The sequence below is a fragment of the Hyperoodon ampullatus genome (assembly GCF_949752795.1).
Source record: "Hyperoodon ampullatus genome assembly, chromosome: 7".
NCBI lineage: Eukaryota > Metazoa > Chordata > Mammalia > Artiodactyla > Ziphiidae > Hyperoodon > Hyperoodon ampullatus.
Genome location: NC_136920.1, coordinates 27433213 through 27460106, shown reverse-complemented (window position 1 = coordinate 27460106; position 26894 = coordinate 27433213). Strand labels below are relative to the sequence as shown.

At 41.4% G+C, this 26894-nt stretch overlaps 1 protein-coding gene across 1 annotated transcript in view; it reads left to right on the top strand.

Moving 5' to 3' along the window:
- Positions 1-5573: 5573 nt before the first annotated feature.
- CAT (catalase) overlaps positions 5574-26894 on the top strand; it is a gene marked incomplete at its 5' end in the record, with an annotated part of 43589 nt that continues 22268 nt past the window's right edge. Inside the window, 5 exons of the mRNA XM_079709199.1 lie at positions 5574-5639; positions 19397-19568; positions 20629-20739; positions 21717-21847; positions 22310-22414. Coding sequence (XP_079565325.1) covers positions 5574-5639; positions 19397-19568; positions 20629-20739; positions 21717-21847; positions 22310-22414 — 585 coding nt within the window. The remainder of the gene's footprint in view (positions 5640-19396; positions 19569-20628; positions 20740-21716; positions 21848-22309; positions 22415-26894) is intronic.

Below are 26894 nucleotides of genomic sequence, written 5' to 3'. Positions count from 1 at the left end.
ATTCGATTTTCAATTCAGAGCTAGCTCTACTTACAGCTCTTAAGCTATAAATCTAAAAGTTAATAATTAGTGCACATTTGGGGGAACAACAAAGGGAACTAAATTCTGCAGTGACAGCTCCCATTGATGTAAGGCATGAGGATTCCAAAACTCCAGCCTACCATCTACAGGTTAGATCATTTTGTGATTTATACTGAAAGCTCCATACGTTAAACAAAGGTCTTTTCTCAAGGGAACAGATGTCTATTGTATTAATGTTGTCTCACTTAACAATAACTGACTTCTCCAGTGGATCCTGACGCTTTTTCTTCCCCCTTCCCTCTGGCACCTACCACCATCACCACTCCCATGCCAGTGGCAGTTTTCTGTGGGTTCAGATAGAAGATCAAGCCCCAGGAAAAATTAAGGAAAGGCAGGGATTGTGTTGTTGGTGCACACTACTCTCAGACTGACAAAGTGCAGCCTCAGCTCCACCCCCAGGGAGCCAGTTTAACTGTGTGTTCTATAATAAGACTGCCCAATGGGCTGGTCATGTTCCAGAAAGGGTGAGGAGAGTTACAAAAGCCAACTCTGCCTTTATTTCAGGCCAGCTAGTAAGCAGCAGAGGGATTCTTTTTTCTAAATTCAGTTCTCAAAAATATGAGGACTTCGGCCCTCAGTATTTAATAATATTTTTTTGTTCACAATTTCCTGTTTTAGAGCTCAAAATATTCATGTCAAGTATCTCTGAGGTTTGCAATTCTTTCATTTCCTAGCCAATGGGAAGTTGGAAACCACTGTAATTTTCCAAGGAAGCTTGCCTCATCATAATCACCTTCTATCTTAAATGATGTTTGGCAATGTTGAGATTGAGAGTTCCAATATGCATATTAATTTCTCAATAAATAAGTCATAGTTAGATACATTGTCGCTGTTTTCCTTCTTTATTTTTCTGATATGTGCCTTCAGAAGTGAGGTTCAACACCATGGAACTTGGCTTCTATTAACATTCACGTGGACCATACTGACATCTCATTAGCTAACTTCCAAAGTGACTCAAAGACAGCTATTATTTCTTTTCATAAACAAATTACAAATTAAAGAATTTTAATATTAGTAATATTCTTAGTTCTTCTGTTTGGATGCTTCAATAATTTCTAACATTAACAAAAGAAAGCTCTTTGGAGTCCTCAATAATTTTTAAGAGTGTAAATGGGTTCTAAGGTCAAAAGTTTGAGAACTACTGCCCTGTACCATGCTGGTTGGACAAGTATTGTCCAACACAGTGCCGTAATATCTACAGAAAGTGTCCTTTAAAATGCATCACATTGAAGTAAGCCAGACAGAGAAAGACAAATATATGATATCGCTAACATGTGGAATCTAAAAAAAAATGATACCAATGAATTTATTTACAGATGAGAAGTAGACTCACAGACATAGACAACAAACTTATGGTTACCAAAGGGGAAAGGCGGGGAGGGATAAATTAGGAGTTTGGGATTAACATATACACACTACTATATAAAAAATAAATAAGCAACAAGGACCTATTATATAGCACAGGGAACAATACTCAATATTTTTTAATAACATATATATATATACATATATATATAACTGAATCACTTTGCCATACACCTGAAACTAATACGACATTGTAAATCAACTGTACTTCAATAAAAAATAAATAAATAAGATGCATCACATTATTTTGCTTTTTATGAGTTGTATCAGTCAGAATTCCTGCAAAAAACAGCACACTCTGAAGGGAAAATTGTGGAAATTTTCATGAAGGGACTGTACAAAAAGGGTGAAACACCTGTGACTGTCAGGTAGGCTGTGCCATTCTTGGGTCTGAAGAGGCAAAGAAAAAGAGTGGTTTCTGGAACCAGTTATACCTGTAGCTCTAGGAAATGGTTGCTTCTAAGAAATCAAAGAAACATGGCCGGGTAGGCTGGCAGTGAGCTTGGTAGGACTGGATCCCGGTCTTGTGGGATTCAAAGCTTATATAATTTGCACTGCCTCTTTAAGGAAAAGAACATATACTTTGGCACAAAAATCAACCTTTATTTACAATGGTAAAATAAATCACAACTTACAAACTTGAATAATCTGACAAGTACCATACACATCACAGAATTCCCCCAAAATAGCATAATATTTCATTAACAGTCTGACACATTTCTAAATTTTTTTTTTTTTTTTTTTTTGCATTTTGACTGCATACTTTTTGGTCACCTCTTTATGTACCAAAAAAGGTCATAATTTTTAATAGAGAGAATAGAAAGGTAATTCAGTCTTTCCTCTAGCATAGCTTGTCAAAATTTGTGTTTTTTGTTGATAGCTTAGAAAAGTTTTGTTTCAACTTTATTCCTTACTACTGGTAATGCCATTTAAAATTCATGAACTGTTGGGAATTCCCTGGCGGTCCAGTGGTTAGGACTCCACACTTTCACTGCCGGGGGCCCAGGTTTGTTCTCTGGTCGGGGAACTAAGATTTTTTCTTTTTTTGGCAGTGCAGCCAAAAAAAAAAATTCATTAATTGTTGTCTAATTTGGGGAAATCAATACTAACTGGCTTTCATATAGGACTTGTGAAATTTCAAGGCATTTCCCATGTTCTTTTGTGGTGGGCTACTCCTAAATACTCTTTGAACTGATCATATGTATTAACCATTCTTGCTGTGATACTGTATTGTGAATTTTATGTTATTTTCATCATCATCATTTTTTTAATGTCAAACCAGCAAGAAATTAATAAGAACCTAAGCAAGTGTGATTAGGGAAGACCATTTCTGGCCAAGGGAAGAGCATGAGCAGTGCAAGGTTCAACAAAGTCAAGAATCTTAGCTTAGTGGAGTGTGGAGTACAGATAGGGCAGTGGTGGGAGATAAAGACCAAATGACAAGACAACAAAGTGTGCTGGAGTTTGAGAGGAATCAAAGGCTCAGTGAGGCTCATCAGAGAGAGAAAAGGCCACACAGATACTTGGTATCAGAGTCAGACATAACTCTGCCACTCTCTAGCCTGTGAAACTTTATGAATAATAACTAACTATATATGGAAGAGACTGCAAGTCACTTAATTGTATTCCACTAAACCCAACTAAATGAATCTCCAGCTCAATGTCTCCTTAACAGAATGCCAAAAATAACTACAGTCACTCCAATGACACCTGATAAGAGAAGTAGTGTGATGCAGGGGAATTCAGAATCAAAAGAGACTGAGGTCATATTCAATCATGGTTAAATATCTCACTCTAATTTTATGAAAACACATTGCACATAAGCACATGGTGAGGACACCTCCCAGAAGTTTGGAAGGAACGTGTGTAGGTGAGGAATTCTAAAATTTAAGCTTCATTAACTTCGTTGTAAATCCGACTTTGGAGCTGATGTAATGAATACTTTGACCCCTCTCTCCTCCTAAGTTCCCATCTCATGCCGGCCCACCATTGGCTGAACTCAACAAGAAGGCAGGGTATCATGGGACCGAGTGGATGATAAAAATCAAGATTCCTGGAATACAGATTAGGATTGAGAAGGGTGGAGAGTGGATCTGGAGGGGCAAACAAAAAAATGCCTACTTTTCAAGAGAAGCAGATAAGTTAAGTGGTGATCTGGAGAGGGAATTGCATTTGATTCAACTCATGGTGAAAACTAGAAAGAATCAAAAGTCCTACCGCTGAGCAGCTGAGGCCCAGGAAACAAAGGGCCTTTAAAATAAGGAGACATATGCATCAGTGGGTCCAGGAGATGAGATTTACACAGAACCACTGGAGAAATCATGTACATTATTGAATACTTGAAAGTTGTCTATGGGCACTGTGTTTTTATTTCTTACTTTAGGGTTTTCTAATAGGTCTGGTAATCATAATGTGACTTGGCAAAAAGTTTTGGTAGCCCTCCCTAGCTCCTTTCACTTAATTTAAACTTGAAAGACTTATTCTCATGCAAATAATGTTATACACAGTGGTTAGATTTCCAGTTCTATTCACAAAAATCCTTTTTCATACAAATGTGACTGAACTAGAGTCCTAACAGTATGCTAACATTTCAAAGACAAGCTCAAGCATAAAAAGTGATATGAACCCAGAATTCAAAGAAAAGAGTGACAGCCTGTCTGGAATAAGGCAATCCCTGACCACACGAGGATGGAAACAACTGAGGGAAGGGAAGATCTGAACAATAAGTGTGATGCCCTATGAGTGGGAGGTTCACATAATGGAAGAAAAATCTATGATGTGGCCTCAGGATGAGAAGTTGTAGGAGTACAGGTCTCTGTTGAGGTCTAGGAGTCCCATTTTTTCCCTAGCTTTATTATGCCAAGGCAATTGTCTCCAACTTTGTAGACAATCTCTCTAGCTGGCGACAAGCAAGTCCTCCTTTCACACTTCATCTAATTAAGCATCTTGACGTGAGTAAAACACCAACTGAAGATATTTTCATAGAATAAGTCATAGAACTTGTTTGCATCTTTGAACTCTTGAGCAATTTTCTTCCGGAATATCACAAAATATATTCTGCTTTTTCACTTATTAAAATGCACTGCTCGAACACCTCAAAAATCAGCCCCATTAACTTACTGAAGAGATTTTCTAAACTCCATGCCAGCATTTCTACTAATAAATAGTGGGTTTGAGCATCTTAGTTAACTTAATTATTCTACATCGGGAGCAAGCCAACCTCTTGATGCTTGTTTATAGTGTCATGGTGGGGAGACTTCATTGACCTTTAATGTCTTTTTGTTGTGAAGATTAAGTGATAGAGTCTGCCAACCATCAGCAGTGTCTAGCACATAGTAGACACTCAAAAATGGGGAACTTCTGAACCAAAAAGGGAGTCTAAAAGGTTGAATTTTCTTCCTATGTATTTTAGACTATTAAGATCATTTAGAACTTGCCAATATTTTGCTTTTCTGTGTTTTTTAAAAAGGCACGTCTTTCTGTGCATAATCTGTAACAAAGAAAAAATAACGCAACATTTGAGAGTGTGACCACTGGTCATACTTAAATGCAGAATCAGTGTATGCATTTATTCCAAATTCCATCAATCCTTCAGTTGCAAACAATATTAACATTAGAACATGACAAAACTTTATTTTGCACAGATGAACTCAACCCAGGATTTCTTTTTCTTTTTTTTTAAGAGCTGAGAGCATATTTACGGAGTTCAAAGCCGCACCCAGCAGGACCTAAGCGTTCCCTCAACAAAACTGGCAGTCCACCAACCGCTGCGTCCCAGGGCACCCTGAAGGATGTTGATAAACCGAGGAGAGAGTCACGTCCTGGTACTCGGGGCCCCGGCCCTAGGTTCCTTAATCTCGAGGTTAGGGGGTCGGAGCCGCGGGGCTCCCCACCTTTTCCAACCCCTTCCCAACCTCTCCCCTCCGAGTCCCAGCCCCGCCCCTATTTGGTTTCCAATCCCATCCTGCCTGGCGCTCGAGCGGCCAATCAGGAGGCGGTTCCGCCAAGGGGGGCGGGACAAGGGCCGGAGCTGAGGGGCGGAGTCTGAAGAAGCCAATTTCAGCCGCGGGGCTGGCTGGAGACGCGAGAGTAGAGGTACTCTACAGCGTTCTGCAGCGCCAGACACCATGGCGGACAGCCGGGATCCAGCTAGCGACCAAATGAAGCTCTGGAAGGAGCAGCGGGCAGTGCAGGTACACCCTGCGCTCTCTGAGCCGGCCCTACGGTCTGCGCAGAAAGCTAGGTGTCCGCGAGTAACCGCCCCTGCTTCTCCAGCGCGGCGGTTCGGTGGGGCAGTACCACAGATAACGGGCGTGTGTGTGTGTGTGTGTGTGTGTGTGTGTGTGTGCGTGCGCGCGCGCGCGCGCGCTGCCGTTCGGTCTTATATTCGCAGGCAGGAGGGGAGAGGGTTCTGGGGCGGTGGGCAGCAGGATTTGTTAGGGCCGCAGGTCAAGGGTGGTTGGCTTATAATTTTGCGCTTTTGCCATCTGGGACAGAGGTCGCAGCTTGAGGCAGGAGTGAAGGCTCATGGGGAAAGAGGCAGAGAGCTGCAGCTGCAAGAAAGGAAGTGAGGGGGGAGGTCGGAACAAGCTCTAGCTTTGCCCTTGCTGAAACAGTGACTACCAGCTTTCATATTTGTGGGGTACCAGGGGGACAGGGACCGTGTTTTATCATGTCGACGTCCCCAGCACCGTACACACAGCATTAAACGACTAAATAAAAAGATTTTTATACCCATGATTTCGTTTGCACTTAAAAACACCAAGTCTAGCATTTTAGAGCTAGAAGTGAACTTAGTGATTAATTAATGCGCTTATTTACACGTATGCTTTGAAGGCCAGCATGTGCTAGGAACAGTGCTGGGTGAGTGGTACAAATTCCAATGAGGCCAGAGTTGTACCACCCAGAAGCTCCAGGTCCAGTCTGGGAGACAAGACAGATAAACAAATGATTACCATCCAACGTGGTGAGGGCGCTAATATAGGTTATCTGCAGAATGTAAAGGGAGTGACTGACTGGGCTGGCAGGCTTCTCAAAGCAGGTGACATCTGAACAAGCGCTTTAAAGATGAGTAGGATTTCAGCCCAGTGGTGGTGGGCCAGGCATTCCTGGCCTGTACCCTGGGGTGCAGAGCCTTAAAGGGCATCTCTGAGGAGGTTGCATGGGATGAGAGCATTTATTATTATTTTTTTAATAGATCTTTATTGGAGTATAATTGCTTCACAATACTGTGTTAGTTTCTGCACTTCAGTTTTGAGTGTTCTTTTGTCAAATTGGCCCAGAGAGTCTGAGGGACTTGCCCAGTTCCCATGGTGGCTGGTTAATGGCAGAGAGAGGACTAGAGTCATGCTTTCCTTGTCTTGTCTTTCTTAAAACCAGGTTAGTGTTAATGAACTAGTATTAATGCTGAGTTCCCATGGATTGCCTTATAGTTCCCTGTTTGTGAGAAGGCTGCCATTCTCTTCTAAGAGCCTGGAAAATTTATCATTTTGTTCCTTATATGCTACTAGGGTATTTAGTTCTTCATGAGTTCTTAGTCAAAGTGACCCAGAGAGACTTAGCATCTTATCAATCAAGGACAAGCAGCTAGTTAGTGGCAGGGTCAAGATTAGAACTCAGCTTCTTGGGGCCAGGACTCTCTCCATACCCAGTGGTTGCTGCATCCTGGTTCACATGGAGGTTTTCATGAATACTTGGTGAACTGAAAAAAATATGGACAATGTAGTGAGTTTTTCATAAAACAAAATTTATTCTCTTTAAAGGACTCCCCTGAGACTAGCTTGCCTCTTCACTGTTTGGGAGAATCATTAACTGTTGTTAAGTCATTATGACCTTGCTGGTGATTTACCCTACCTGGTCACCGTTGTGAGAAACAGCTGGCTCGCAAAGCACATCTATAATTTGGGTACTTCTAGTTGAAATACTGCTGTCTCCTCTGCCCATGCATCTCAGTGCACTGTTTACATTGTCCTGATTGGCAGTCACATTGATGTCTTGTTGTTCCTTACTTGAGCTGCTCTGAGTGAAAACTGCTTATTTCTTTGAGGTGACTCCCCCCACCAAATGGAATTTTGCATATGTCACATGGCCTTTGTAATTTTCCAGTGCTTTCTTTTGAAAATTTTCAAACATTCAGAAAAGTGGGAAGAATTGTGTAGTGTATGCCCATATATCCACCACATTTTTTTTGCTGTGTATTTTTTATTATGTTATTCCATCTGTCTATCCCTTCATACATCCTTTAACCTGTGTTTTGGAGGTGCATTTCAGAGTAAGTTGTAGACATCAGCAGACTTGACTCAGCATGCAAATTAACAGCATTCAATGCTTATTTATGTTATTAAGGCAAAACTTATATACAAGGAAATATACAAATATTAAGTGCACCATTATTATATACAAGGAAATATACAAATATTAAGTGCACCATTCTGTGCTTTTTGATAAATATAAACACCTGTGCATCCGGTTCCTTTATTAAGGTACAGAAGATTCTCATTACCCTGGAATGTTCCCTCATGCTGTTTCCAGTCTTTTCCTGCAACCCCTGCAGTCTTGCCCCAGGCAACCATGTTGATTTTCTTTTTTAACCATCGATTTATGTACTTTTTGTGTAATGCTGCTTTCATTCAGCAAATATGTTTTAAATTTAAAAAAATGTTTTAGAATTCATTCATGTTATTGCATGTATCCATGGTTCTTTATATTGCTGAGTAGTATTCCACTGTATGATTAGACCACCACATGTTTATCCGGTTGCTGGGCACCTGGGCTATTCCCAGTGTGTGGCTGTTATTAATAAAGGTTCTATAAAGAATCTTGTATAAATCTTTTTGTACACATATGCTTTTATTTCTTTTAAAACATACCTATGAGTAGAATTGCTGGGTAAGTGAGTAAGGTAATTGAATGTCTTGTGAGAAACTCGTAAGCCTTTTTCCCATGCAGTTGTACCATTTTACAGTTCCATCAACTGAGTTTGAGAGTTCCAGTTGCTCCACATCCTGCCATCTTTTGGTATTGTCATTCTTTTAACTTAAGCCATTCTGGTGGGTAGGAAGTGGTATTTGCATTTCTCTGATGACCAGTGATGCTGAGCATCTTTTCATATGCTTATTTGACCATTGGTATATATGTCTTTGATGTATCTGGTCAAATCTTTTGTCCTTTGAAACATTGGATTGTTTGTCTTATTATCCTTAATTCATAGCCCATATTTTAAGTACAGTCATGTATGGGCCAGGTGCTGTAATAATATTATACATCCCAAAGTGTATAATGGCATAAACATATTAGAAGTTTATTTCTCTCTTACATGATTAGCCAAAGTGGTTTGAGGTTGAAGAAGGGGGTAGTGAGTACTCTGCGGCCCACAGTTATTGAGGGCTGCAGGCTGAAGGAGGACTCCCCGTTGTCAACACATGGTTTCTTAATGTTGCCCTTGACATCACTGTCTAGTCACAGAAGGTTAAGAGCACGGAGGAGAGTGTGAGGGAGGTTTAGAGGTCAGGCTGGAAGTGCTGTAGGTCACTTCTACTCACATTCCATTGTCTAGCACCCTGTCACATGGCCACACCTACTGTGAGGGAGGCTGGGAAGCATAGTCTACCTCTGTGCCTAGGTAGCCAACCCTACTACATTGTATCCAAACATACGTTCCACGTGGTGATGATCTCTCTAGCCATTTTCTTGTGATGTGGTGATGAGCAAACAGACATAATCTCTTTTAAAAGGGTATGTCCTTTTTACTTTCTGACTTTAACATATTCTTTCTGTTAGAAAATTATGACAGTAAAAGGTGGTATTTTTAAAAAAATCTCCACTTGCTTGGCAAATTTTTTTTATAAGTGGGCAGCTCTGTGTCAGTATCCTGCCTCCCACCCCCAATTTGTTTTTATTTTTTCTGGATTGTGAGAGCTTTAAGTTATGGAACGACTGTTGGAGGGCACCCTGCTGTCTCCATCCTCAAGAACTAGATGCCGAATGTCAAGCTGGGTATCTCCTTCTTTAGGACCTTTGTCAGCCAGCATGAAAGGAATTTTTTGGGCGTCTCTCCTTGTGGGAATATTTTGTTGCTGACAAGTGAATTGGGATCTTTGTGAACTTTAATAAGCGAGCGATGAGTGAATCACATATGTTCATAGGTATGACTTGGATCTTCTTAAAAACTTTATTTTTTTTTCTGTCAAAATACCTTGAAGGGAGGGAGGTGGTTCTCCATGTATTTCCAGTCGCTCTGAATGGAACTTAGATGGAAACTTTGTTGTTCATTGCTTAGAGTGCCACTGGCTCTTCCTTTGGGATACTTAGGGTACTTGTTAGCCTCTGATCCCTTAAAAACTGAAGAATTTGAGCATTTCAAGGGAACCTTTTTTTTTAACAGTTCCCTTATTACTTGGGAGAGAGGTTGGGTCTTATCCCATCCATTCCTGTCAATGAGTCATAAGACAGAGCCTTTGAGGGTTTATGTATTTTTTAGGGTAACTTGATAATAACTGCATTGACGTTACACTGCTAACATTCAGGCTGGAGAAGTAGTGACTCAGTAACTTCTTGTGCACATGTGCTTTCATTTCTGGTGGCAACGACCTAGGAGTGAGACATAGTATGGCAGAAAGAGAGAGAGACAGATGGACATTAGGAGAAGTTGAATTAAAATTTCTAAGCTTTTACTTCTTTTAGCCAACATCTAGACCACTCTGTATTTTTTTCCTGGTAAGAAAAGAGAGGCTGATTGCGAAACATAAAACAAGCAAATATTTATTTTTGTTTATTTTCTCACTTTTGTTCTTCATTTTCTTTCTGGTACTGTGACTACTGTAGTTTCTACTACAAAGAGTAATGAAACCTTTTATATTTGTGGATCAGTTGTCCTTCATTTTTTGAGCCTTTCTCTCCTCTTATTCCCTACTTTTTTAAAAAATTGAAGGACCAGAGCAATTCCCAGTGCTATCAGATTTATTTAGTAAAGTCAGTTTCAAGACAGAGAAAACCTCTTTTGCAGTAGTTATTCTGTATATTTTCAAGGTTCTTTTCTTGGTGGGATTATTCTAATTGTTTGCTAATTATTGAAAACCAGTATCAGTGTATTTTAACCATATCTTGCTGGATGTGGACAACTCACCAAGAAGAGAGGAGAAAAATATTAGCAACTACTGTGACATGTTTCCTCTTAGAAAAAATAATACAAAAGTGCCTTGCTGGAAAAACAAACATTTCCTATTTGAGTGAGGGAGGAGGTGTGTTCAGTCAGTCTGTGCTCAGCCATCCAACCATGTGACCTTGAAGTCTGACATTTATTTATCTTCCTTGTAGAAGGCAACTTTTTAGTTTTTTCTGGAATTAAAACTATCCACTAGAATCTAAGAAAATGATACAAATGAACTTATTTACAAAACAGAAATAGACTCACAGACATAGAAAATTTATGGTTAACAAAGGGGAAAGTGGGCAGGGGGGAGGGATAAATTAGGAGTTTGGGATTAAGATATACACACTACTATAAATAAAAGAGATAACCCACAAGGACCTACTGTATACTGTATAGCATAGGGAACTATACTCAATATCTTGTAATAACCTATAGTGGAAAGGAATCTAAAATATATATATATATATATATATATATATATATATATATATCTGAATCACTTTGTTGTATACCTGAAACTAACACAATATTGTAAATCAACTATATTTCAATAAAAATTTTTTAAAAAAGCACAGTCAATGGAGTCCATCCAGACCTACTTTAAAAAAAAAGTGATTACTGATAACATTGGATTAATATCTACCAATAAAAAAAAAAGAACAAAATAAACTACCCACTAGGGACTTCCCTGGTGGCACAGTGGTTAAGAATCTGCCTGCCAATGCAGGGAATACAGGTTCAAGCCCTGGTCTGGGAAGATCCCACATGTCGCGGAACAACTAAACCCGTGTGCCACAGCTACTGAGCCTGCCCTCTAGAGCCCGCAAGCCACAACTACTGAGCCCCCATGCCACAACTACTGAAGCCCGCATGCCTAGAGCCTGTGCTCTGCAACAAGAGAAGCCACCACAATGAGAAGCCTGCACACCGCAATGAAGAGTAGCCCCCACTTGCCACAACTAGAGATAGCCTGCGCGCAGCAAGGAAGACCCAATGAACCATAAATAAATTAAAAAACAAAAAACACTTCCCACTAGTTTTCTTCCCTGGAATCCTTGGAATCATTTTTTATTTTCTTCAGGCGTTTGCTCCTCTTGCCCCCATGAAGTTCAAGGACAGACAATTCTTTGCTTGCCTGTGAGATCTTTTTTATTTTATTTTATTTTATTTATTTTTTTATAGAGCAGGTTCTTATTAGTTATCTATTTTATACATATTAGTGTATATATGTCAATCCCAATCTCCCAATTCATCCCACCACATCCCCTCCACTTTCCCCCCTTGGTGTCCATACGTTTGTTCTCTACATCTGTGTCTCTGTTTCTGCCTTGAAAACTGGTTCATCTGTACCATTATTCTAGATTCCACATATATGTGTTAATGTATGATATTTGTTTTTCTCTTTCTGACTTACTTCACTCTGTATGATGGTCTCTAGGTCCATCCACGTCTCTACAAATGACCCAGTTTCATTCCTTTTTATGGCTGAGGAATATTCCACTCTATATATGTACCACATCTTCTTTATCCATTTGTCTGTCAGTGGGCATTTAGGTTGTTTCCATGACCTGGCTATTGTAAATAGTGCTGCAGTGAACATTGGGGTGCATGTGTCTTTTTGAATTATGGTTTTCTCTGGATATATGCCCAGTAGTGGGATTGCTGGGTCATATGGTAATTCTATTTTTAGTTTTTTAAGGAACCTCCATACTGTTTTCCATAATGGCTGTATCAATTTACATTCCCACCAACAGTGCAAGAGGGTTCCCTTTTCTCCACACCCTCTCCAGCATTTGTTGTTTCTAGATTTTCTGATGATACCCATTCTAACCGATGTGAGGTGATACCTCATTGCATCAGTGCATTTTGATTTGCATTTCTCTAATAATTAGTGATGTTGAGCAGCTTTTCATGTGCCTCTTGGCCATCTGTATGTCTTCTTTGGAGAAATGTCTATTTAGATCTTCTGCCCATTTTTTTGATTGGGTTTTTAAAATATTGAGCTGCATGAGCTGCTTATATATTTTGGAGATTAATCTTTTTTTTTTTTTTTTTTTTTTTTGCAGTACGCGGGCCTCTCACTGCTGCGGCCTCTCCCACTGTGGAGCACAGGCTCCGGACGCGCAGGCTCAGCGGCCATGGCTCACGGGCCCAGCCGCTCCGCGGCATGTGGGATCTTCCCGGACCGGGGCACGAACCCGTGTCCCCTGCATCGGCAGGCGGACTCCCAACCACTGCGCCACCAGGGAAGCCCTGGAGATTAATCTTTGGCCCGTTCATTCTTTTGCAAATATTTTCTCCCATTCTGTGGGTTGTCTTTTCGTCTTGTTTATGGTTTCCTTTGTTGTGCAAAAGCTTTTAAGTTTCATTAGGTCCTATTTGTTTATTTTTGTTTTTATTTCCATTACTCTAGGAGGCGGGTCAAAAAAGATCTTGCTGTGATTCATGTCAAAGAGTGTTCTTCCTATGTTTTCCTATAAGAGTTTTATAGTGTCCGGTCTTACATTTAGGACTTTAATCCGTTTTGAGTTTATTTTTGTGTATGGTGTTAGGGAGTGTTCTAATTTCATTCTTTTACATGCAGCTGTCCAGTTTTCCCAGCGCCACTTGAGATCCTATTGTTAGGCACTGTGAGCTACTCTTACCAGATCCTGTGAGATCCTATTGTTCCTTGAGCAGTGTATTGTTGTCAGCCTAAGGCCGTATCCCATACCAGTTAGCACACTGCTGAGATGGCCTGTTGTCACTTCAGTGATACTTTAGTATACTTTGTTTAGTACCAACAGGACCCATTTGGTTCTTGTTGAAAAACACAGTTTGATTTTTTCTTACATTTATTGGATTTCACTTTTTCCATTATGTATTACTAGTATTTTACTGAATGGCAGTTCTCCAGGCAGATGGTATAGAATAACTTAGGCAATTAGTAAAGTAGAATGAAAACTCCTTCTTGCCTCTTGAGCTTAGAATGATTCTTGACTTATACTGAGGCCTTTAGTGGCTTAACCATGATGAAGTCAACTTACAAAATGAAGTATATCCCAGTGATGAAGTGTCCACTTAGAGTCCAGAAAGCACAGTTTTCAGTCTTTCAGGCAGTCAGAAAAATTTCCTAGTGTTGTCAGTTCACTGATTGTGTGCTAGAAAACCCCCTCAGTGTGATGTGGTATTGAGGTGAGTCACTCTCTGATGCTGAAAATGAAAAGCACATCAGACTTAATCCAGAGTTGAGGAGTAAATAGCTTACATGGAAGTTAGGGTTTTCCACTTTTTCTGGTGACAGTAAGCCCTGTCTGGGCAGGAGCCAGCGTTCATCACCTGGTCTGTTGTATATTTTGAGTGCAGTGCTGAGTTTCCCTGCTCAGAGCTACCACTCATGTATGATGCGGCCCCCTATTTCTCTCCCTTGCTTCAACTTCTCCCTCATTTCTTCTCTTAGACATTTCTCTTTGATTCTTCATGGAAAAAAAAAAAAACCCAAAACTTTATATTGTGGAAAATTTCAAACCAGAACTGAATAGGGAGGATAGTTTGGTGAACCTCCAAGTGCGTTGTCTCTCAGCTTCAATAATGAATTTCTATCCCACCAACTCCCCCCCACCCCATTTCTGAAGCAAATAGCAGGCATTGTATCATTTTATCTGTGAATATTTTAGGATGTATCTCCAAAAGATAAGACTTTTTTTTTTTTTTTTTTTTTTCTTTTTTTGCGGTACGCGGGCCTCTCACTGTTGTGGCCTCTCCCATTGCGGAGCACAGGCTCCGGACACGCAGGCTCAGCGGCCATGGCTCACGGGCCCAGCCACTCCGTGGCATATGGGATCTTCCCGGACCGGGGCACAAACCCGCGTCCCCTGCATCGGCAGGCAGACTCCCACCACTGCACCACCAGGGAAGCCCAAGAGAAGACTTTTTAAATAATACTGTGGTCACATCTACAAAATGAACAGTAATACCTCACATCCTCACATTTCCAAGTAGCATGATCAGTTTCCCAGATTGTCTCTGTGCAGAAAAGAGTTTCCATGCAGGCCTGAGACTGCTGCCCTTAGAAAGGCCTATAGGCAAGGTTGGCCCTTGGCTTTCTGGAGGGTTCCCACCACCCTAACTGGTAAGAGTAGCTCACAGTGCCTAAGCCATTTGTGCAAACAATGTGGTTTATGCTGAACACCGGCTTTCCTTCCGGGTGTCAGAGGGTGTCTCTATGATCAGCCCCCAATACAAACCCGGGTGCCGAGTCTCTAACAAGCTTCCCTGCGAGACAGCACTTCACGTGAGTTGCCACAGCTTGCTGGGGAAATTAGGCATGTCTTGCCTGACTCTGGGAGAGGATTCTTGGAAGCTTGTGCTGGTTTCCTCTGGACTTCACTGTGCCTTTTCTCCTTGCTTATTTTGCTTTGTACCTAAATTCTGTAATAAATAATGGCCTGAGTATGCCTAGATGCTAAGTTCTGTGAGTTCTAGGGAATCACTGAACCCGGGGGGTCTTGGGGACCCCTGACACTGTCTGTCTCTCTTTTTTTTAACACTTTGTTCAAAGTCAGATGCAAATAACGTTCACACACTACATTGGTCGATATGTCTCTTAAGTCCATCATTCTCCTCCCTAGGGTGGTTGTAAATGAAGTTTATGTGGCTTAAACTTTTTTTTTTTAAATTTTATTTATTTATTTATGGCTGTGTTGGGTCTTCGTTTCTGTGCGAGGGCTTTCTCTAGTTGCGGCAAGTGGGGACCACTCCTCATCGCGGTGCGCGGGCCTCTCACTATCGCGGCCTCTCTTGTTGCGGAGCACAGGCTCCAGACGCGCAGGCTCAGTGATTGTGGTTCATGGGGCTAGCTGCTCCGCGGCATGTGGGATCTTCCCAGACCAGGGCTCGAACCCATGTCCCCTGCATTGGCAGGCAGATTCTCAACCACTGCACCACCAGGGAAACCCTATGTGGCTTAAACTTTAAGGAGGTCAGCTGAGGGGTCAGGCTTTATAGTCAGACAGGGTTCAAATTGAGGCTTGACCACCAGCCAGGTTACTTAACCTCCCTCCTCTTTGGTTTCCCATATTGAAAATGGAACAATAATTCTCCTTACTTTGCAGTATTGCTGTGAGAATTAATTTATCTAAAACGTGTGTGTAGATTAATACATGTCAATTACCCAGCCTGAAGAATATGTGCAGGAGACGTTAGCTGTGTTGTTTTGAGAGGTGCTATAGTGTGTGGGTAAGATTTGGGTCCTCGAGCCAGTCTGCTTGGGTTCAAATTCTGCTTCTGCCCCATTCTAGGTGGGTGGCCTTGAGCAAGTTGTATAACTTCTTGGTGCCTCGGTTTCCTCTTCTGTGTAATGGAGATTATTATAGCCCTTACCTCGGAGAGATGGATTAAATGTGATAACCGAGTAAGGAGTTTAGAACAGCGCCCTCAGAGCAAGCTGATATTTGTTGTTTTGAGGCTTGAGCACGTCTAGTAAGTTAGGCCTCTCACATACATGTTGCACACTTAAGCTGACAGAGAAGCAGGGAGTCGGTGGCATGAGAGGAATCCAGAATCACCTTTATTATCAGTAGAGGTTTGACTGGAGTACGTGGCTTAGGAGTTTTGGCCAAGAGGGCGTGCTGAGACCACTCTCCTGAGCTGAATTTATTTACCCCTTGTGTTTAGGCAGCTCTGGAGATTCCCAGAGGAATGGCTGCTGCCTGCAGCCATTGGTTTCCAAAGGGGAGAGAGTGGAGCCCTGTGTAGGCCTGGGTCCCTTTCCCAAACTGCCCCATCAGGGGAAGTCTCCTCCCTTCTTTGGATCGGGACAGAGGCCTGGAGCACCAAGAAATCTGAGGACCAGGAGTGTCTTTGGTTTTCTGTACACGGGTGTGTCATAGACAGTGATTTGCTAGAAATACTAGGTATATTCTATATTGATCTCTGGGAATATAAAGCTGTCGTTATGACTCTGTTGGGATTGAAAGTTGGGGATGGTTTGCATGACCACTGTTTTTCAATTTAAACAAGGAAATCTAAGATGGCTAACAAGTTCTTGGAAATTCTGTCAGCAGTGGGCACTAATCAGTGGAAGCTAGGTTGATAAAATATTTCATCAGAGAAAGCCAACCTGACTCCTCCCAGGAAAATTTCTTCATCCGTGTCTTAGTTTGAGCCAAAAAATACAAACAGCAAAGCCAAAGTGGAATTTTACTTTAACTTTGAGTCCTTCTTTCTAATCATGGTGCCAGTTTTTAGCCAGGCCAAAGTACTTCTTTGCCAATTTCTGCAGCAGTTTTTATAAGAAGTTTGTCTGAAGGTGATTGATCAGAATATGAAGTTATAAGTTCAAATATTTCTCTTTTATTTTTTGGAGGGGAGGTGCAGGGAGAGGCATAGACTATTGTTGTATCCTCCTCCTTTTTAGAAATAATCCTTCTTGGCCATTTCATATTGGTCCATAGTTTAATTCATTCCCATGTTGAATCCACAGCATTGGTTGTGCACTTGTTGGTAACTGAGCACTGTGGCAGGTGTCAGGGCTATAGATGCAAAAGGAGTGTGCTGTCTAGAGAGGAAAAACTGTGAAGTACACAGACAATTATAATATTTATTCTGTGAGGCACAAGAAGATGCCCTTGGCCCAGCTCATGGGGTGGCATGGGCGGGGCAGGAAGAGCGCCAGGAGAAGCATGTATGAATGTCACGAGGAATTGGCAGCCAGAAAGATGTAAACACATTAACAGGTACTGATGCTGCTTTTCTAGAGAGGGAGCTCTTAGAATTGTCCAGCAACAGAAAAGCTCCTCTGTCTTAAAAAAATTCTAGTTCTAAAGTGACCTTGCACTGAGTTAAAAAACAAACAAACAAAAAAACCCCAGTAATCAGCAAGTAGGCAGGTACATCTTTGCCCTTCTATACTTGTTATATGTTGCAGGTAAACGTGGGCTGCCACATTGAAATCTGTGTAAAGTTACTTAAATTCTCTGAGCATGTGGCATCACCCATTAAATGGGAGTAATGACGTTTATCTCACTGGGTTCTTGGGAGGCTTGAATGAAGGTAGCTAGGATAAGGCCTTGTGTATGGCAGGTGCTTGAGAAATGGTAGTTACAGAGGGAAATGAGGAACATATACAGAACATATGCAGTTCTGTCAACTGCACTGATTCTGTGTTTGTCCTTTCTAATTAGCTTTGGACCAGCAGTAACCACACTCCATCATATTCCTAGAGAAAGCCCAGAGCTTGCGTCATGGGATATTGGTTAGGGGATAGGGCGAGAGAGTCTGGATGGATACCTACACATCTGTCATGGTTTCTAGAAAAATAAAGCCAGAAATGCTTTGTTTCTGGTATCAGGTCACTTTCTCATGGCCAGTACAGCAGTAACATGTATTTGCCTAGTGTGTGGCCTTATTTTGTGTACATTCAGTTCTCTTAATCCATGTGTTAACCTTGGGAAGTAGTTATTTTTTGTCCATTTTTCAGATGAAAAATAACCTCAGAAATACTAAGTAACTTGCTAGTAGCCACACATCTGGTAATTGGCAGGGCTGGGAGTTGGACCCACCCAGTTGGAGGTGGCTTAGCTCTGCATCTCCCCTGATTTCCTAGTGACCAGGGGAGGTCGTGGGAGAGGCAGTTGGCTGTAGTCAAAAGCAGAGTGTGACCACAGCTGGGAGCTGCCCAGGATCATGTGACGCTTAAAAGTGCTGTCCCCACTCTAGAGAAGGGACAGCTGAGAGGCTTCTGATGTAACGGAAATGGGAGAATTGGGTGTATGAAAACTAATTCTTTATTACTGTAAAACAACCTGTCTCATCTCAGAGACATTTGGCATCTTTAGAAAATTAATACTATAGAGACTTCCCTGGTGGCGCAGTGGTTAAAAATCCGCCTGCCAGTGCAGGGGACATGAGTTCGAGCCCTGGTCCGGGAAGATCCCACTTGCCGCAGAGCAACTAAGCCTTGTGCCACAACTACTGAGCCTGCGTTCTAGAGCCCGTGAGCCACAACTACTGAGCCCACGCACCACAACTAGTGAAGCCTGCACGCCTAGAGCCTGTGCTCCGCAGCAAGAGACACCACTGCAATGAGAGGCCTGCACATCACAAGGAAGAGTAACCCCTGCTCGCTGCAACTAGAGAAAGCCTGCATGCAGCAACGAAGACCCAAAACAGCCAAAAATAAATACATAAAATAAATTAATAAAAGAAGTTTAAAAGAAAAAAGAAAATTAGTACTATAATCCATCTTACCAATAATTGTTTATTATCAGTGACAACAAAAGCCACTGACTTTTTTTTTTTTTTTGGAATTGAAAAGAGATGTTGCAAATAGCTGGTACACACTGCTTGAGAGAAATGAATGCATTGTACAGGATGACCCGCCTTGACCTCTGCAGCAGTCAGGAAGAGTTTGTAAGATTGAGGAAAACATTTACAGGCATAGCTTCTGTGGGGACCATCATCTCACTATTAGTTTGGACGTTCCACGTTCAGCACATATGATCCGTTTGGGAGGATCCGTATCTGGGGTTTCCTGTGTGGAGCCCGGCGGCTGTAGCTGGAGCAGGGGTGGAGCAAGTTGGCGAGTTATTTAGCCATCTTCCTGCTGCTCAGAGCAGATTTCTTAGGATTTCTGTGACCTGACTATAAATTTCAGGCAATTGCATATTTTGAGTACTTCAGTACTTTTGACACAGGAAATTTAAAAAGAGTTTGGGTAGAAGGTATAAAAAATGCAAAACGATGTGCCCTGTGATAGCGGAAATTAAGTGAGTGATTGTACTGACTCTCTTGAACTCTTCTCCTCTCATGTTCACTTAGAAACCTGATGTCTTGACCACCGGAGCCGGTAATCCAATAGGAGACAAACTCAATATTCTTACAGTAGGGCCCCGCGGGCCCCTTCTTGTTCAGGATGTGGTTTTCACTGATGAAATGGCTCACTTTGACCGGGAGAGAATTCCTGAGAGAGTCGTGCACGCCAAAGGAGCAGGTGAGAAGTGTGTTCATTTGTTGTAACAAAGAAGTTAACTGTGTTCTGTGTTGTAACACAGAAGTTAAAAATTACTTCTCAAAGGATCAGAGCTCCTTTAATAGAAGTGCCAAATCTCCATTCCAGGAGGAAGGGAAAAAATGTCTGTCAATAGAGGAGTCAATAATTAAATGATGGTTATTTCCCTGGATTGCACATTATATATAAAATATTTTTTACTGAAAATAAGTAATCTTCCTTTTAGTCCATTTTGCAGTTTAGTGAAGAAGTAAAAATGTGGAAATACTGACACAGACATACTGTAATTATAATTCGATTTAGATGGTGCACTTAACTGGCTAAACACTGGAATGAACTGGGCAAAATCGATGACGGTTGTGTTAGTGTGGTGGGTTTGTGGTGATTTTTCCTTTTTGTTGAAAACTTCTGTAAAACTTTTATCTTGCTTTTATTGGAGAAACAAAAGATGGGGGTGGTGTTTAAAAGAAAGCTAAAAACTCAATCGGAAAAACAAAGCTTGATAGGAAGAAGAAGCTTTATTTTAGCTGCTTACTTGGACTCCCAGTTAGGACTTCCCAATTTCTTTATTTGCTCTTCCATCTTCTCCAGCTTTTTTTGCATGTCTTTTCCCTCATGATTTTGATATGCTATTCAGTTTGTTGTTTGGCTCTGTGGCGACCTTCGTACGTGCTCAATCCTCTCCCTGTTTTTTCCTCCTCTCCACCCTGTTCTTTTCTCTCCTAGGTCCTGCCTCTACTTCAGGGGCCTCTCAGGCCCTGTGTCCTTGTGGCAACCTTGGCTCATTCCTTCTGGTCCCACCCATCTCCTCCTCCTCTTTGGCTCCAGCTGTGTAGCACTCAGCTTAGCACTAAGTGACCTAGGACTTTGCATTTTGCTCTCATCATTTTGTGTTTGGTTATCTCCCCTTCTCCCATCATATTGGAAGCTCCCAGAAGGCCAGTGCTAAGCCACCAGTTTCTCTCTCACACAGATGCCTATTGAGGGCCTGATGGCCTGAGTGACAGTCTTGTGATGAGGATTTCTGTGTCTTTTTCCTTAGGGGCTTTTGGCTACTTTGAGGTCACGCATGACATTACCAGATACTCCAAGGCGAAGGTGTTTGAGCACATTGGAAAGAGGACGCCCATTGCAGTTCGCTTCTCCACTGTTGGTAAGTTGGTCTGTTTGCATTACTGGTGTTGCTTAACTCAACCGTGTATCTAATCTGGGGCATTTATAACTTAATTTCAAGAAAAAACTTACTAGACAATAGAAAACAAGCACTTCTTCAAATGATAGCAAGGTTTTACAGTAGAAAAAATATTTTAAGACATGTAGAAAGTTACTTATAATTCTGTTTGTTGAGGTCTTAGGAAATCATACTTACGCAGAGGCCGCCTCTGCAATTCCGTGACATTTGGAAAGAGTTTTTCCTACAAGTGGTTGCATGAAGTGGGAATCTTACTCAGTAGCCATGATAACAGTTGCCCTTTATTGAGAATTAACTCTATGCCATCCATGGATGGTGCTTTACTGACATTGTTTATGGTCTGTAGATCTACTTTGCAAGGTGGGGTTCTTTCTATTTCAGAGAGAGTAAGTGATTTTCCTCATGTTACAGAGCTAGTAAGAGTTAGAGCTATCAACCTGCATCTCAACACACCACAATACCTGATTAATTCTGTTTCTGCATGAATTTGTGCATTTTTAAAATACTGTGGAATGCAAAAGTAAATGAAATTAAGAATAAGAATTTATGTTTTGACTCATTTTCTTAGTATTAACCTCATAATTTTGATACTCACTTATTCGCTTTGTTCACTACCTTAATCTTCATAATTATTCTCTTCCCTTAATTTAAATTTTAATTACCTGTTTGAACAAAGCTATCTTTTTATGTTAAGTGGATAATCTTTTCAGCTGTTGTTACATACACTCTCTCATTTCTCTCAGTTAATTCTTTGGTTTACTTTTTAGTCTGAGTTAGCTGGTGGGTAGTAGAAATAATAACACAGGCACTTAAATACCTAATTTACTTCTAGAAAATGAATTGGAAAGGATAGATCCCAGTGTTTCTTTATGACTTTAGCCTTCTTGGATGCAAAGTACTCTTGTGGAGGCTTCATTTTTCTCGTTTGAATCTTCTAGCTGGAGAATCGGGCTCAGCTGACACAGTTCGTGACCCTCGAGGGTTTGCAGTGAAATTTTACACAGAGGATGGTAATTGGGATCTTGTTGGAAATAACACCCCCATTTTCTTCATCAGGGATGCCATATTGGTAGGTGATGAAGTATTTTGCACTCTGCAGATATTTGTTGATTTAGATTGATTTCAAATACTCTGTACAGATTGGCATTTGAGGAAAAGCCCTGGGAAAAGCAGAAAGAAGAGAATTTGGATTGGCTAGATTGCCTTTAAAAATTTTTTTTTCTGTATTTAATATCTTTTTATAAGGTCAAATAACAACAGTTATCATTGGTCTTAGTTTGGCATTTCGGGATTCACTGATGTTATGGGAATAGTCCAGTTTTCCTTGCAGAGCTTGGAAGATGAATAAAAAGAGGCAGTTTGCCCTAGAAACTTGTAGAGGGCAAATTTCATTTTAGGGTTTTACAGCTTAAAATTCTAGGATTACATTGTTCAAAATTATAATCTGTAAACCTAGCGTTAAGCAATGTATAAGACACCATAATTCCTGTAAACTTAATTTTTGGATTTTTTTCTCTCTTTTTCCATCTAGTTTCCATCCTTTATCCACAGCCAAAAGAGAAACCCTCAAACACACCTAAAGGATCCTGATATGGTCTGGGACTTCTGGAGCCTGCGTCCTGAGTCTCTGCATCAGGTGGGAACACCTCTTTTTTCACTATATTATATCACCTGATATGGAACTGTTAATTATGCCTCATACATTTTTCTCCAGTTTTGGCTATTTTATTGGAATTGGTTTTTGACTTTGTTTTTGGGAGGCTTCCTCAGATTTCTTGATCCTTGAAGAGTTTTATAATGATTGATTTTCTTAATCTTTCCCCATTCATAGACCTTATGTGATTCTAGAATCATTATTGATTAATATTTAGCAATATTAAGGATTAAAGTTTCTAGTAGGAAGTAAAGTTCTTTGTATTAGGGAAATGAGGGGAAAGTAGTACCAAACAAATTTTCTATTAACTTAAAATTTGAATAGCAAGTTAGGCTAGTTTTCAGATTTGTTTTAACGTTTCTTTATAGAATTTTGAGCCATGAGGTTAATGATTTATATATCATTCTGCTTTAAAATTCTTCTGTTTGTCATTTTTTACAAATGGTAACCCTTCCTATGGGCACTTGGCTAGTATGTTCCATGTCATTAGGAGATTTTTATGGAAACTTAGGAATGTCTTAAAAATATAAGATGTTTTGAAAAAGTTCCGGGTAAGATGGCGGAAGAGTAAGACGCGGAGATCACCTTCCTCCCCACGGATACACCAGAAATACAGCTACACGTGGAACAACTCCTACAGAACACCTACTGAACGCTGGCAGAAGACCCCAGACCTCCCAAAAGGCAAGAAACTCCCCACATACCTGGGTAGGGCAAAGCGGAGAGATTCCCGCACAGAGGATCGGTGCCGAGCGGCACTCACCAGCCCGAGAGGCTTGTCTGCTCGCCCGCCGGGGCGGGCGGCGCTGGAAGCTGAGGCTCGGGCTTCGGTCAGAGCGCAGGGAGAGGACTGGGGCGGGCGGCGAGAACTCAGCCTGAAGGGGGCTAATGTGCCACAGCTAGCCGGGAGGGAGTAAGGGAAAACTCTGGAGCTGCCGAAGAGGCAAGAGACTTTTTCTGCCCTCTTGGTTTCCTGGTGCGCGAGGAGAGGGGATTAAGAGCGCTGCTTAAAGGGGCTCCACAGACGGGCGCGAGTCGCGACTGAAAGCGCGGAGCTCAGTGACGGGCGTGGGACGCTGGGGCTGCTGCTGCCGCCAAGAAGCCTGTGTGCGAGCGCAGGTCACTGTCCACACCACCCTTCCGGGAGCCTGTGCAGCCCGCCACTGCCGGGGCCCCGGGATCCAGGGGCGGCTTCCCTGGGAGAACGCACGGCGCACCTCGGGCTGGTGCAACGTCACGCCGACCTCTGCCGCTGCAGGCTCGCCCCGCACTCCATGCCCCTCCCTCCCGCCCGGCCTGAGTGAGCCAGAGTCCCCGAAGAGGCTGCTCCTTTAACCCTGTCCTGTCTGAGCGAAGAACAGACGCCCTCCGGCGACCTACACGCAGAGGCGGGGCCAAATCCAAAGCTGAGACCCGGGAGCTGTGAGAACAAAGAAGAGAAAGGGAAACCTCTCCCAGCAGCCTCAGAAGCAGCGGATTAAAGCTCCACAATCAACTTGATGTACCCTGCATCTGTGGAATACATGAATAGACAACAAATCATCCCAAATTGAGGAGCCAGGAGTCAGTGCTGTGCCTCTGAGGTGGGAGAGCCAACTTCAGGACACTGGTCCACAAGACACCTCTCAGCTCCACATAATATCAAACGGCGAAAATCTTCCAGAGATCTCCATCTCAACACCAGCACCCAGCTTCACTCAACGACCAGCAAGCTACAGTGCTGGACACCCTATGCCAAACAACTAGCAAGACAGGAACACAACGCCACCCATTAGCAGAGAGGTGGCCTAAAATCATAAAAAGTCCGCAGACACCCCAAAACACACCACCAGACGTGGACCTGCCCACCAGAAAGACAAGATCCAGCCTCATCCACCAGAACACAGGCACTAGTCCCCTCCAACAGGAAGCCTACACAACCCACTAAACCAACCTTAGCCACTGGGGACAGACACCAAAAACAACGGGAACTACGAACCTGCAGCCTGCAAAAAGGAGACCCCAAACACAGTAACATAAGCAAAATGAGAAGACAGAAAAACACACAGCAGGAGAAGGAGCAAGATAAAAACCCACCAGACCTAACAAATGAAGAGGTAATAGGCAGTCTACCTGAAAAAGAATTCAGAATAATGATGGTAAAGATGATCCAAGATTCTATTTCCCAGATCCAAAATCTTGGAAATAGAATAGACAAAATGCAAGAAACAGTTAACAAGGACCTAGAAGAACTAAAGATGAATCAAGCATCGATTAAAAACACAATAAATGAAATGAAAAATACTCTAGATGGGATCAATAGCAGAATAACTGAGGCAGAAGAACGGATAAGTGAGGTGGAAGATAAAATAGTGGAAATAACTGCTGCAGAGCAAAATAAAGAAAAAAGAATGAAAAGAACAGAGGACAGTCTCAGAGACCTCTGGGACAACATTAAACGCACCAACATTCGAATTATAGGGGTTCCAGAAGAAGAAGAGAAAAAGAAAGGGACTGAGAAAATATTTGAAGAGATTATAGTTGAAAACTTCCCTAGTATGGGAAAGGAAATAGTTAGTCAAGTCCAGGAGGCACAGAGAGTCCCATACAGAATAAATCCAAGGAGAAATACGCCAAGACACATATTAATCAAACTGTCAAAAATTAAACACAAAGAAATCATATTAAAAGCAGCAAGGCAAAAACAACAAATAACACACAAGGGAATCCCCATCAGGATAACAGCTGATCTCTCAGCAGAAACTCTACAAGCCAGAAGGGAGTGGCAGGACATAATTAAAGTGATGAAGGAGAAAAACCTGCAACCAAGACTACTCTACCCAGCAAGGATCTCATTCAGATTTGATGGAGAAATTAAAAGGTTCAGAGACAAGCAAAAGCTGAGAGAGTTCAGCACCACCAAACCAGCTTTACAACAAATGCTAAAGAAACTTCTCTAGGCAAGAAACACAACAGAAGGAAAAGACCTACAATAACGAACCCAAAACAATTAAGAAAATGGGAATAGGAACATACATATCGATAATTACCTTAAATGTAAATGGACTAAATGCTCCCACCAAAAGACACAGATTGGCTGAATGGATACAAAAACAAGACCCATATATATGCTGTCTACAAGAGACCCACTTCAGACCTAGAGACACATACAGACTGAAAGTAAGGGGATGGAAAAAGATATTCCATGCAAATGGAAACCAAAAGAAAGCTGGAGTAGCAATTCTCATATCAGACAAAATAGACTTTAAAATAAAGACTACTAGAAGAGACAAAGAAGGACACTACATAATGATCAAGGGATCGATCCAAGAAGAAGATATAACAATTGTACATATTTATGCACCAAACATAGGAGCACCTCAATACATAAGGCAAATACTAACAGCCATAAAAGGGGAAATCGACAGTAACACAATCATAGTAGGAGACTTTAACACCCCACTTTCACCAATGGACAGATCATCCAAAATGAAAATAAATAAGGAAACACAAGCTTTAAATGATACATTAAACAAGATGGACTTAATAGATATTTATAGCACATTCCATCCAAAAACAACTGAATACACATTTTTCTCAAGTGCTCATGGAACATTCTCCAGGATAGATCATATCTTGGGTCACAAATCAAGCCTTGGTAAATTTAAGAAAATTGAAATTGTATCAAGTATCTTTTCCGACCACAATGCTATGAGACTAGATATCAATTACAGGAAAAGATCTGTAAAAAATACAAACACATGGAGGCTAAACAATACACTACTTAATAACGAAGTGATCACTGAAGAAATCAAAGAGGAAATTAAAAAATACCTAGAAACAAATGACAATGGAGACACGACGACCCAAAACCTATGGGATGCAGCAAAAGCAGTTCTAAGAGGGAAGTTTATAGCAATACAATCCCACCTTAAGAAACAGGAAACATCTCGACTAAACAACCTAACCTTGCACCTAAAGCAATTAGAGAAAGAAGAACAAAAACATCCCAAAGTTAGCAGAAGGAAAGAAATCATAAAAATCAGATCAGAAATAAATGAAAAAGAAATGAAGGAAACAATAGCAAAGATCAATAAAACTAAAAGCTGGTTCTTTGAGAAGATAAACAAAATTGATAAACCATTAGCCAGACTCATCAAGAAAAAAAGGGAGAAGACTCAAATCAATAGAATTACAAATGAAAAAGGAGAAGTAACAACTGACACTGCAGAAATACAAAAGATCATGAGAGATTACTACAAGCAACTCTATGCCAATAAAATGGACAACCTGGAAGAAATGGACAAATTCTTAGAAATGCACAACCTGCCAAGACTGAATCAGGAAGAAATAGAACACATGAACAGACCAATCACAAGCACTGAAATTGAAACTGTGATAAAAAATCTTCCAACAAACAAAAGCCCAGGACCAGATGGCTTCACAGGCGAATTCTATCAAGCATTTAGAGAAGAGCTAACAC